Source organism: Malania oleifera, chromosome 9, assembly GCF_029873635.1.
Source record: "Malania oleifera isolate guangnan ecotype guangnan chromosome 9, ASM2987363v1, whole genome shotgun sequence".
NCBI classification, from domain to species: Eukaryota; Viridiplantae; Streptophyta; class Magnoliopsida; order Santalales; family Ximeniaceae; genus Malania; species Malania oleifera.
In genome coordinates, this window is record NC_080425.1 from 4618806 (window position 1) to 4632938 (window position 14133).

The following is a 14133-nucleotide window of genomic DNA, read 5'->3' on the forward strand; positions in this document are numbered from 1 at the left end:
TTGATGCCACAACAACCAACAACCACCCAATTCCACAAGTCACCACCCCTCCTATCTCAACTACTCCTACTACTACTCCAAACCACAGTCGCCAAATAGAAACAGAATCTGAAAATCTTCCACCTCCTTCAACTCCTATCCAACGTCCGAAACCTACAACCAATGGTGAGTTCATTGTATATTCTCGGAAGGAGAAGATTCAAGAAGATTTAGAACAACAAGCACCTCCCGAGCAAAGCCAAGAATCTGACCGAATGCAAGAACACATGAAACTTCACTAGGTAACACTAGCTGAGAATTCATCACTAATGAGTCTACAGTTAATGACCTTGATTGTCCCATTGCTTCAAGGAAAGGTAGGAGGTCATGTACCAGTCATCCAATCTACAACTTTATCTCTTATAAAGGGTTGTCACCTAGCTTCCAAACATTTGTGGCAAATATGAACAAAATGCAGGTTCCTAACTCCATTCAAGAAGCCATTTCAATTCCGGAATGGAAGACTGCAGTATGGGAAGAAATGCAAGCACTAAAGAAAAATGGAACTTGGGAAATTTTAGACCTATCGAGTGGGAAACATCAGTAGGATGTAAATGGATATTCACCGTCAAATACAAGGCTGATGGAAGCGTGGACGGATTTAAAGCGCAATTGGATGCAAATCTTGACTGGCCTCTTCACCAACTTGAGTTTAAGAACGCCTTTCTCAATGGAGACCTTACAAAAGAAGTCTACATGGACATTCCTCCTCGCTTTGAAACACAAGCAACTACGAATAAGGTATGCAAGATCAAGAAATCCCTTTATGGACTAAAGCAATCCCAAGAGCTTGGTTTGACAAGTTCAACAAAACAGTTAAGTAGTATGGGTATTCTCAGTGTCAAGAAGATCACACTTTGTTTATAAAACACTCAACCGAAGGAAAATTGGCAATTCTCATTGTGTATGTAGATGACATCATCTTAACAAGTGATTATAAAGACGAACTGATCAAGCTCAAAACTTTATTTTCCAAAGAATTTGAAACCAAGGATCTTGGGAGCCTAAAATACTTCCTTGGAATGGAAGTAGCCCGGTCAAGAAAGGGAATTTCAGTGTCACAAGGGAAGTATGTACTACATCTTCTCAAAGAGACGGGAATGCTTGGGTGCAAACTGGCTGAATCACCCATGGACTCAAGTACTAAGCTTGGAGCTAATAAGGACAATGTTCCAATGGACAAAGGCACATATCAAAGACTTGTTGGGAAGCTGATTTATCTCTTGCACACCAGACCTAATATTGGGTTCTCGGTTAGTGTAGTCAGTCAATTCATAAATGATCCAACTGAAGAACATATGGAAGCTGTCAACCGGATACTGAGGTACCTTAAAATAACAACAGGTAAAGGCTTGTACTTTAGGAAAAAACACAAGGAAAGATATTGAAGTGTTCGTTGATGCTGACTGGGCCGGATCAATAACTAACCGAAGGTCAACATCTGGTTATTGTACATATGTGTGGGGAAACCTAGTAACATGGAGAAGTAAGAAACAACCATTAGTTTCTCGGAGCAGTGCAGAAGTGGAGTTCAAAGCTATGGCACTCGGAATTTGTGAGGGAATATGGTTGGAAAGACTAACGAGGGAACTAGGAATCATCACTTCTGAACCAATGAAGGTATTTTGTGACAATTAGTCAACTATTAACATTGCAAAGAATTCGGTGCATCACGACAGGACAAAACATGTAGAGATAGATCGCCACTTCATAAAGGAGAAGATAGAAAATGGGATAGTTAGTCTGCTATACACGCTGAAAAGTCACCAAATAGCACATATCCTCACTAAAGCTCTACGAAGGAAGAATTTTGAAGATTTGAGTACCAAGCTTGGCTTGATTAACATCTACACCTAGCTTGAGGGGGAGTGTGGAAATACTCAATCCCTAATTTTCAGGGATACCGCTGCAGCAATTCTGATTTTATTATTAGTTGACTATGTTAATTTAGGAATAAATAGATTTTGTAAAATTCCTGATATTTTCTATTAGTTTGTTTCCTATTTTGTAGTTTCCTATATTTGGCTAATTTTCTGATTTTGTGGCAACTAGTATTGTGTTACCGAATATAGTGAAAGGAACTTTTCTTCCTTCCATTATATATAGGCTGTACATTTATCATTAAAAAATAAGAGAATTGTTTTCCTCTCTAAAATCAATATTGAGTAACCACTTGACCATAAAAGCCTAAGCTATAACCAAATTGGCTAGCAATGCATATATATTAAGAGTCTCCTCACGATGCAACCATATCACCTGCAAAGGGGCAAACACAGACCATAGTTGACTGCTAGAGGCCATGCAGTCTGAAACCAAAATTTTGAGAAAAACAAAGTTATGATGTAAACACTATTGGAGAAAAAGATCATGGTAGCTGTAAAATAATAATGACACAATGAGAGTTCAACAGTGGAAATTTTTGTTGACATGAGATAAGATCATGTTCTATATATTTGTGAATCTAGTTAGCACCTATTCCAAAAGTTATTATAGCACATAGAAAATAGACACCAATACAAAGGGGTGCATGCTGTTCCATTTTAACTTGGGAGCTGAACAAAAATATTCTTTATTGGTTGAGTCTTTCAATGCTTTTTAGTTTGGTTCAAGGATGGTCCAATTCAGTTCAGATTCAAATCAATGAACTTGAACTATACCATCTAAAATAAAATAATAATAATAATACACATAGACAAAATGCACCACTTTACATTTGTATTATACATCTCGAGTGTATTTCATTTGTATTATAAATAGAGGGAGAGACGTATCTTAAAGTGAGGTAATTCATTTTAATCAAAATCTCAACATGGTATCAGAGCATGATGCAACCAAAATACCATCATACTCAGATATCGTCGGAAAACGTATTCCCATCGCTAACCTTCTCAGATCCACCTCCACCCTTCATTATTTCACAAAACCAACCATATAGCAAAAAATAAAACCCTCCAAAGCCTACCCCCACAAAACCCCATTGATAGAAAGTTGGTCCCACACGCCGGAGCGTGAGAGAATTTTTGGCCACCTATTTTTTTTTTTTCTTTCCTCAACCATGTTTTTCTTCCTTCTCTAGACAATATTATCAAGTTGTTCAGCATGTTTTTTGCTCAAAGATCCAACCTTTTTCAACCATGCACTCATGGTAATTCGTTATTTTTTGTTCGGTGACAGTCTTTGTAAGTTAAATTGTGAGGCTGTGGCAGCGCAATATCAGTTGGTAAGAAGTTCACCTCGTCTATGGTTGTGTTGGTGCTTCACATAGCTTGTGATTGTCCCGCTTAGTTTTGATTTTTCTTCTTGTTTGACATTGGCGTGGCTGCAAGTTTGTGAGTGTTGGGATGGAGTCTATGAATCCCAAAAATATGTTTCCTTCATCGCTGCCGCAGACAACGACTCAAAAGTTGGATGGAAGGAATTTTGTTCAATGGTCTAAAGCTGTTGGGGTTTGTTTAGCAGGATTTAGGAAATTCTGACCACTTGCCCCAATTTGATCCTTTTGGTGAGTAGAGAAAGTAACTGTGGATTCAAGAAGATGCCTTGATTGTTTCCTTGCTATGGAATTCGATGGAGCCACAGACTGCGTGATTGTGGAGATTTGGGATTATGCCAAACTTCTATACCTTAGTAAAATTATACGCATGTATGATTTATCGTAGGAGTACTTTTAGTTACTACAAGGAGATAGGAGCATTGTAGATTATTTTGGAGAGGTGAAGTGTATTCATAAGAAGCTTAACATAGTGCAACCTATAAGTTTATAACCACTGACATTTGTGAGATGCAGAAGCAAAGGGAGCAGAGGACAGTTCTTTGGGTTCTAGCAGGCTTGAGACCGAAGCAAAGGGAGCAGAGGACAGTTCTTTGGGTTCTCACAGGCTTGAGACCCAAGTTTGAGGTAGTTCAGTCCCAAATGCTTAGTAGTTCCAGCATTTGCCCATGTTTATTTTCGTGTCCTTCATGATTCCTTAAGCAAAAATTCTGCTGCTCTTGCATCTAGCTCCGATAGGACAACCTTTGCTACACCGGATGATTCTAGCTCTCTACTAAACAACTGCAGAAGTTATTGAGGTGGTTCGAGTGGTTGTGGTAGTAGAGATGGAGGAGGTAGAGGAACTCCTCGAATGTGCACTCATTGTGGATGAAGAAATCATACTATTGAGCAATGTTGGGATCTCCACAGTAGACCTTCAAGTGTTGCCACTGCAGCCACCACCGATTTCACAACTTTGGGGGCAGCCAATGCAACCACCATTGACTCCACACCTTTGGGGCCGAATAGGGGGCAACGTACTTTATCCATGCCAAAGGAAGAGTATTCCAAGTTCCAGTAGTGTCAAGCATAACGACAAGCTTCTCTTCCAATTGCATCTATTGCCCAAACAAGTAATCCCACAGCATGCCTGTCATCCAGTACTTCTCGTCCTAGTCCTTGGGTCGTAGACTCTTCTGCCACTGATTATATCATAGGTATACCTAATTTCTTCCTTACACATCAAATTTACCTCGTGTTACTCTTGTTGATGGATCCACCACTACAGTCAAGGGAGTTGGAACTGTAAATCCCACTTCTTCTATTTCTATTCCTTCGGTTTAGTATATACCAAATTTTCCTTTCACTCTTATGCCCGTTAGCAAGATTACTAAATCCATGAATTGTACAGTAACATTCTTCCCTGATTCTGTAGTTATTTAGGATTTGAAGAGGAGAAAGACGATTGGTGGAGGGTGTGAAGCTGCTTTGAGCCGCTATCTCTCCTTCTACAGCTTGCATTGCTACTACCATGCCTCTCCAAATTCATTGTTGTCTTGGTCATTCTTCACTAAAGAAGTTGAAACGTCTTGTTCCTTAATTGAGTTCTAAGTCTAGTCTTGATTGTGAGTCTTGTTAGTAGGGAAAGCACCATCATGTCCCTTTCGCTTCCTAAGTCAATAAACAGGCTGCAAGCCCTTTCATGTTAGTCCATCTTGATGTTTGGGGTCCTAGTAGAGTTGCGTTCAAGTAGGGTTTCTAGTACTTTGCAACCTTTGTGGATGATTATTCAAGAATGACTCGACTATGTTTAATAAAATATTGTTTCGAGTTATTTCATATATTTTGTGCCTCTTTTTCCCAAAATAAAGACTCAATTTGGTTTGCCAGTTCAAACACTTCAAAGTGGTAATGGTAAAGAGTATTTCAGTTCACAATTCACTTTTTATATGACTCAGTTTGGTATTGTCCATCAACCATCCTGTGCCCACACTCCTCAACAAACGGGTTTGCAAAGAGGTAAAATAGACATATCCTTGAAATCACTTGCACCTTACTTTATCAACTACATGTACCTGAAGTGTTATGGAGTGATGCTTTACTTACTGCTTGCTATGGTATCAACAGGATGCCATCTTTTGTTCTTAGTGGTAAAATTCCCTACTTCATTCTCTTTCCCAATTCACCTTTATTCTCTCTCCCTCTTCGTATATTCGGGTTTGTGCCCTTTGTTCATCAACTAACTCCTCGGGTGGATAAGTTGGATCCTTGTGCTATAAAATGTCTCTTTCTAGGTTACTCATATACTCAGAAAGGGTATCGTTGTTATAGTTATGTGCTACATCGCTTCTTTGTTTCTACAGATGTTACCTTATTTGAGTTTACACCTTACTACGCCCAGTCCCTAAGTGCTTCTGAGCTCAATGAGTCTCTTCCTCTGCCTAATCTTCCAAATTCTACTTTGCTGTCCTTGCCCAACCAACCATCTGAGTCTCCATGTAGTTTAAGTCCTTCTCATCTCATCTTAATTTGTAGGTGTATTCAAGATGGTGGCTCCAAGGATGATAGTCCCCTCTAGTTTCTACTACCACGCCTTTTGTTTCCTAATTTGAAGATCTTATTTCCCATGACGTTGATCCTCCCATTGCTGTTCGAAAAGGTAAGCGCAAATGTACCCAACATTCCATTTTTAACTATGTTTGTTATGACTTCTTATCACCCTCCTATTATTGTTTTTTTACTGCTCAATCATTTATTACCCTTCCTAAACTTGTTTTGGAAGCCTTAGCTTACTCTAAGTGGAGGAATGCTATGGTTGAAGAGATGAATGCTTAACAGGACAATGACACTTGGGACTTAATATCTCTTCCTCCTGAGAAGTCTGTGGTTGGTTGCATGGTTTTAAGTAACAGCTGTTACATAGAGTAAAGGCTGTTACGTAACGGAAAATTGGGACACCAAAATAGTTACAAATCGATATTGCCGAAAGGGGGGGGGGGGGGGGAATTCACGGCCGTAGTGGCCATTACGATAGCAGACACTTCCATTCGGATTTTCTCCTTCAAATTTCTCACGATTCCCAGATTTCTCCCTCTCTCAACCACTTGTCCTAGGCAGATCTACCATTCCAAATACTGAAATCAAGAAATCTTACCTTTGATTTGTTGTTTGAAGCTAAAGAATAAGAAGGAACCTTTGTTTGCAGTCAGCCAACACTCTCCCTCCTCCATTTCTCCAATTTCTTTGAGTTTGGAGGCTAAGATCTCCCCCCCTCAAGCAGTTGAATGCTAGAAGCTTGTTCGGCAATCGCAGGCTAGCCCAGCAACTCTGCGAGTCGCCACGATCCCTGCAGCAGCTCCACTAGTTGGTACCCGATATATATACTCAAATTTGGGCTGTTAATCAAGTAAGCATTGGTTCTATTGAATAATGAACTATTTTAATATTCTGCAATACTTTCTAGAATATATATTAATATATGTAATTAATTAATTATACTTCACAATGGATAAATGCCTATCCTGATGTAGCAACAACTAAAAACAGATGATTGTGAAGTATAATTAATTAATTACATTTATTATTATATATTCTAGAAAGTATTGCAGAATATTAAAACTGGCGTTACTTGCGCTTTCGTGTCTCTCAGTGTGGTCAGCACTGGGTGTTTCCGAGCAGCGAGGCTTACACCCATTCGCATTAGTTCATCCAAAGTTCCTTACCCTTATGCACGAATTATGGAATAAGCCATCTTCCTATCAAGGTTAAGGAGTCAACTGAGCATCTCAGCGGTGGGATTGAATACCCGGATCGAATCAGAGTTCACGCTGCTTCCCTTTCTCCGATCATAAAGCCCCCTGATCCCTTTATTTGTCTGTCATCCCCCCTGAATAAGGCCCCGTTCTTTCTTTATGGTGCTCCACCCTCTCTTTAAGTTGTTAGAGAAGTCATGGATGGGGTTGAAAAAGTGATAACCAAGTTGGTACCCGATATATATACTCAAATTTGGGCTATTAATCAAGTAAGTATTGGTTCTATTGAATAATGAACTATTTTAATATTCTGCAATACTTTCTAGAATATATATTAATATATGTAATTAATTAATTATACTTCACAATGGATAAATGGCTATCCTAATGTAGCAACAACTAAAAACAGATGATTGTGGAGTATAATTAATTAATTACATATATTATTATATATTCTAGAAAGTATTGCAGAATATTAAAATAGTACATTATTCAATATTAAAGTATTGAAGAATGCCATCTTGTATGGTGATCTTGAGAAGGTGGTTTATATAGAGCAGCCACTTGGGTTTGTTGCTCAAGGGGAGATAGGCTTAGTGTGTCGGCTAAAGAGGACACTATATGACTTAAATAGTCTCCTAAAGCATGGTTTGGTCATTTCAGTGTTGTAGTACTTGATTTTGGTCCTTTGATGGTGTGCAGTGGATCATTATGTACTTTATCGTCATACTTCATTGTAGGATTCTTCTTTCTATTTACGTGGATGATATTATTATCACAGGTTGTGATGATAAAGGTATTCAGAGTCTCAAACTTTTTCTAAAGACTAAGTTTCAAACCAAAGATTTGGGACCGTTGAAATACTTCTCGAGTATAGAAGTATCTAGATCTCGTATGGGACAATTTTTTCATAGAGGAAGTACGTTCTTGATCTATTGGATGAAAATGGATTGTTAAGATCCAAACTGGTTGATACACCCATGGATCCTAACAGCAAGTTAGTGTCGTATATAGGTGATTTTTTGCCTAAACATAGACAATACTTGAGACTTATTGGAAACTTGAATTATCTTATAGTCACTTGGCCGGATATATCTTTTTCAACAAGTGTTGTGAGTCAATTTCTATATTTTCGGAGGACAAGTAATTGGCACACAGTAATTTACATCTTGAGATATCTCAAAGATGCACAAAGAGAGGTCGTTTATATTGTGATCGGGGTCACACTTATATTCATGGATATACAGATGCAGGTTGGGTTGGGCCACCTTTCAACCGGAGATCCACAACCGGGTACAGTATCTTGGTTGGTGGTAATTTGGTTTCTTGGAAGAGTAAGAAACAAACTGTGGTGGCTAGGTCAAGTGCTAAATCAGAATATAGAACTATGTATCACACTACTTATGAACTTGTCTAGTTAAAGAATATGTTGGAAGAATTGGGTTTTTCACATTCTTAGCGTATGAAGTTGATGTGTGATAATCAAGCCGCTCTTCATATTGCCTCCAACATGGTCTTTCATGAGTAGACAAAACATATTGAAACTTTGGGGGGTGTTCCGTGTTAAATTTATTTGTAACAAGCTAGAGGCATATGAAATTTGTGCTCTAGCTTGAGGGGAAGTGTTAAGAGGTTATTTATGTCTTTTAGTATTATTATTAAGTGTGTTAGTATGTTAATTAATGAATGTTAGTAAGGGTATTATTGTCATTAGAATGTATTTTTTTGAATTATAAATAGAGGGAAGCGACCTATCTTCAAGTGAGGTCATTCATTTTAATCAAAATCTCAACACTTGTTTTGTATTTTCCTCTTTTCTATCTACTTTATTCATGGTGTAGCCATGTATTTTTGTGTTATTTTTTCACTTGGTAATTTACCTTATTTTCTTGTTTGATTGTTGCGTGAAGGTCATGCCATTCTCTCTCTGTCCCCCCCCCCCCCTTTTTTTTATTCTCTTTTGGTGGAATCATGTACATAATAAAGCCTCCATATTTACATTTTTCTTCGTGCTCAGATTCTTCCTTCTACTGTCAAATGAGCTTTTCGTAGCTGAGAACTATAGAAAAGCGCATGAATTGAGAATGAATTGCATATTTTCTGTTTTCCATTATTAAGAATGGTGAACCAATGGTTCTGCATTGTGGAGGTGTGGGGTTTTCACTGTCTTGTGGGGTGTTTGGCTTGAAGGAAATGCTTGCATTTTCTCAGGGAAGAAGATGTCTTGCTCTATGCTCTAAGATAGGATTCACTATGCGGCATTCTTGTGCATTTTGCAGCGGGTTTTTTTAAAGGGGATTTTTTTTAAAAAAAATTTTTAATTTTTTTTTTAATTTTTTAATATAAATCATCAGCGTGATTGGCTGGCAGTACTGTTTTGATGTTTCTCTCCTCTTCAGTAAAATTTCTTCTCTTTCTTCTATAAGAAAAGAATGGCAAACAAAACTGAACCAAAGCAGCCAGCAGGTTTGGTTCAATTATGGTACCTCATTTTTTAAAGCAATAGAAATAGCTCTGGTTCTGCCCTAACCCCCAACTTGAACCATTTGCAGCCCTATCAATAATCTTAGAATTTGATATATATGCACAGATAGCAATTACATACAGGTTAATAGGTCAATTACTAGAGAGACAATTGATGTAACAAGGTTGAATGATTAACAATAAATGAAACAGTATGCTGTCCACTAACCTGGAGTTTATCAGGTCCAGCTGTTTCACGATATACAAAGGAGACTCTTGAATCATATGCACGCAGAACCTTTGGTTCATCTTCACTGCTTAACTTAATAAAAAGGTCTTTCCCAAGTCTATTAGTAAAAGTCATGAATGGTCGGACAGAAATTACCTGGAAAAGTGTATTATGAGCTGAAATGCAACTTCAATCAGTAGGATTTTTTCAATGCTTCAGTTTTGGAAACTACCTTTGTAGGCACAGACTGATAAGGGCTTGGTTTTGAAGATATAAAGAGCCTCATGCAATTGCCATCAGCATCATAGGCATTAAGATCTAAGGACCCATCCTAAGGGAAAAAAAAGGTTCTCAGCACAAGTTTCAGTTAATTATGAGATATAATGAGATGATATCCAATTAAGACAACAGCTACCATGTCACCAAGTGGAGAAAGGTCTTTAACAGGTCCGAATTGCCCCTTGCCAGATTGATTAATAGACACCGAGAGCCCCATCAATTTAAAGTTCAATGCAGAAGAAATTGTGTAACCATGATATATTTCCTCCTCAGTTACTTCTTCAAGAATTAACTCATTGTTCTTTTTTGAAAGAAATGGGATGTGTGTGTTTTTTCTGGATGTCATGTCTAGAAGCCTATAAGTAAGTGATGGGCATCTAGCAATAGAAAACCAACAAGGAGCATAGGCTCTAATGATCTTAGCCAACAGCGGTTGCTCTTTGTCATAGTTCTGCTCAAGCATGATTTGAACAATCCTGCACATGCCAAATAAATTGAAGCTTTATGAACTACAAAGAAATGCACTTTCATGTACCATGGATTTGGAAGAGAGATTTTAAAAGACACATGCATAAAATTATTGAACCTTCCAGAAATTGAACTTCTTAGACTTATTGTTTTTGATGGAACTCTTTTTGGATGTGATATGAGAACAGCTTCCTGTTGAAGACCCAAAAAAAATTAAGCTCAGCTGTGACAAACTTGTTATGGCAAGAAAACTCAGCTGCAGAAGGAGGAAGCAGCAGAGGCATATGCATCAAACTTACAGGTATCGGCAGCCATCCTCCTTGTGGAAGCAGTGAAAGAAACATAGGATTTCTGATGTCAGCATCATGAACCTTCAGAGTTTTTCCAGGAAAAAGTACGGCTCTAGAGCAGGCAGCAGAATTACCCCCAGCTTGCATCTCAAGAACAGAAATTTCAGCTGCCATAGGTAGAAAATTGGTGACTGATAGTGGGGGTTTGACCAGAAGATTCCAATCTTGAACAGGATTGGAATGAATATCTTTTGCAATCTCTGTTGCCTGTATACTCAAACCAAACCACAATCCACGGGAGTGATCTGAAGAGGTTCCACTTATCCGAGTGCAATGCAAGAGTCTGTCAGACTCGGTGAGGGTTGAAACACAAATTTCAGGATAATAATCAGGTTCATGAGAATCTTCTGAATGACGAAGTGTATCTACCATTGAACTCCAAGAATACTCATTATCAAGATTTGAAGGTCTTAGTTGCAAAATAAATAATCCAGATTGTGTCAAGCCAGAAAGTGGAAGCGGAATAGTTTCTCCAGGATTCAATTGTCCAATAGGTATCTGCTGTGTTACATCATCCAAACTCCTTTTCCTAGTCCTGACCCATCTCCGTTGCCTTGCATAATTCACAAACTTTAATGGATTATATGATTCAGGCCATTTTAGACTATCAATGTCCGGAGCATAAACCCAACCATCAGCAGTATTAACAGATCTCCTATCCAATGTCCAATCACCGGTCCATTGCCATCCCGATGGCAACTCAACTCCAGATATCACCTGTACGAACACAAGAATCAGAAACGAGTTATAGCTGAAAGACAAGGAAGTAGTGGAACATGACAATTATGCTAAAATTATAGAAATAATCATGTTAGAACAGAATATGTTATTTTGGTGATTAGGTGGTGTAAGTTGGGGTATTTGTCTTTGTGCTTTTTATTATTAATATATAAGAGGGCAGACCTGGAGCCAATCGTAAGCTCCAGAAGAAATAATGATTGAGCTTTCTTTTTCTTCTTTTATTTTTTTTCTTCTTCTTTTCTAGATCACTAACCTTGAACATTTGTATTTTCTTCATTGAATCTTAAATTTCTTTCAGATTTACAACATGGTACCAGAGCAGTTTCTCTGAACCTGATTAATCTGAAGTAGTTTCAGCCCTTCTCTTTTCTCTCCCTTGTCCACCTTAAAAGCAGAGTTTTTTAACCTGGTTTGGGAGTCGATTATGGTTTCTTGTCCTTCCCCTCTCAGCAGTGAGCCACTATTGTGGGTATTGTGTGACTTCTGGTAGTTTGTCCATGCAAGGACAGCACTCTACTGTTTCTGGTGGACTGCTGTCGCTGTTTAGAAGTTTCCTCTTCATTGCTGGTTGAGTGGTGAGACTTATGATGTCGTGTCACTGTTTTCATGCTGCATATGCTTATAGCTGAAGCCAAGGTCTTAAATTTTGATTTGGACTTTTGAAATTTCAATTTTGATGTCAATTTCAATTTCAAATTGACAAAAAATGGCGGAAATTAGTAGTAAAGCATGGAATTCTTTTATGGAACTTTAGAAATGCTTAATAAACATGATTATGTAAGTTTTAGGAATAATATATGATAACTTAAATACATATATGTTGTGTATGAGGTGCTATAGCTGTAATATATTAGGTTAACATAAATGAAATTCATAAATAAATTAAATATTATTTATTATACAAATAAAGATAATTTAGACATTAATGGCTAAATAAAATGCTGTTGAAAGTTTAATTTGTAATGTAATTTAAAAGCCTTTGTGATAATCTTTCGTTTCAATAATTAAAAAAAAAAAAAAAAAGATGTAAAAGAGAAATTTCACTTTGTGTCTAAATCTCACATTTTAATTCTAAATAAATTTCATTCTATGGTTAAAATTTTGACATGTTTTGCTAAAATTTCAAGATTTTGATAAACTTCATTGAAGGAATTTTTCATTAATTTATATTATTTTTCCCTTCAACGAATCAAAGGGATGTGAGAAAAGAAAAAGCTCGCAACTCAAATTTAAGAAATTTAGAAATTATAATTTTTATATGCCCTGTAATTTTTTTATTTAGTCGGAAATTATGCAAGACGGAAATCAACAGCCATTTCAATTTCGAGGGCAACGGAAAGCGTAAATTTTGATGGAAATTTCAATCATTTAGTGGAAATTTAAGACCATGGTTACTGCTAGGTTGGTAATTGAGTGCCTGCAGCATGCTGTTTAAGTGTCAGCAGTGCTTCGTCATGGTCTGCCCTGCTCTGTGTGGTTAATGTGTGATCTATTGTATTTTGTGTGGTCAAAGCCAAATTTGACCGAATGATTGAGAGACTACTGATGTTGGAGATTCCTCCAAGGAAACTGTAACTTTATGTCTGTGGTTGTAGTTTCCCATTGAAATTCTGGACATTTGAATATTGGATGGGGGATCTATGCTTTTGTGTGCTGTCTAATTTTGCTTTTTTGACCTGTGTTGTTCATTTCATATGTGCTGATTTAACAGTAATGTATTGAGTGGTTGGTTTTGATCTCTTCTGCAGTGAGAGCTTTGGCTCATACATGTACAGATTAAAGCCACCAAAATTGCGTGGATCCTCCAACTACTTGTTGTGGTCTCAGGCAGTGTGTGAGTATACTTATGGAAAAAGGGAAGTCCAAATATCTACTGCATTCTCATTTGTCACCAGGTTCCAAGGATTATGAAGATTGGATGAAAGAAAATGAAATTGAAAACAGAATGGAATCTCTGTATTTCTTCGATTGAATATTTTGTACATCCCAATCTTACAATATATAATACAATCAAGGATTCTAAATAAGTAAATAATCTCCCTACATAATAATATACAATCTTCTACATTTACTACTTTCCTAATTTACTCAATATACCCAAGGATACTCGGGATTTCAACACTCCCCCTCAAGTTGGATCATAGATATTAATCATATCCAACTTGCCAATGAAATCATCAAAGTCCTGTCGTGTTAACCCTTTAGTAAAGATGTCTGCAATTCGTTCCTTGGTAGGTACATAAGTCATACAGATGGTTCCTTCTTCAACCTTCTCTTCGATAAAATGTCGGTCCACTTCCATATGTTTAGTCCTGTCATGTTGAACTGGTTTGAGAGAGATACTGATGGCTGCATTGTTGTCACAATAGAGTTTTATAGGGAATTTCACCGGAATTTGTTACTCTTCCAAGAGTTTTCGTAATCGCATTCCTTCACATATTCCTTGTGCAACTGCTCTGAATATGGCTTCAGTGCTGCTTCGGGCCACTACATTCTGTTTTTTGCTCCTCCAAGTTACCAAATTTCCCCATACAAAGGTGCAATATCCAATGGTAGACC

The 14133-nt window shown here is 37.6% G+C and overlaps 1 protein-coding gene across 4 annotated transcripts in view; it reads right to left on the bottom strand.

Moving 5' to 3' along the window:
• Positions 1-14133, bottom strand: part of LOC131164992 (uncharacterized) — a 221741-nt gene that overhangs the window by 36804 nt on the left and 170804 nt on the right. For all 4 annotated transcript variants that reach the window (XR_009139382.1, XM_058122576.1, XM_058122575.1 and 1 more), the window contains exons 47-51: positions 10783-11550; positions 10602-10675; positions 10152-10491; positions 9969-10067; positions 9737-9892 (exon numbers count right to left, since the gene is read on the bottom strand). Coding sequence is in view for 3 of the 4 variants with exons in the window: in XM_058122576.1 (XP_057978559.1) it covers positions 9737-9892; positions 9969-10067; positions 10152-10491; positions 10602-10675; positions 10783-11550 (1437 nt within the window). In the remaining variant the exon portion in view is untranslated. The remainder of the gene's footprint in view (positions 1-9736; positions 9893-9968; positions 10068-10151; positions 10492-10601; positions 10676-10782; positions 11551-14133) is intronic.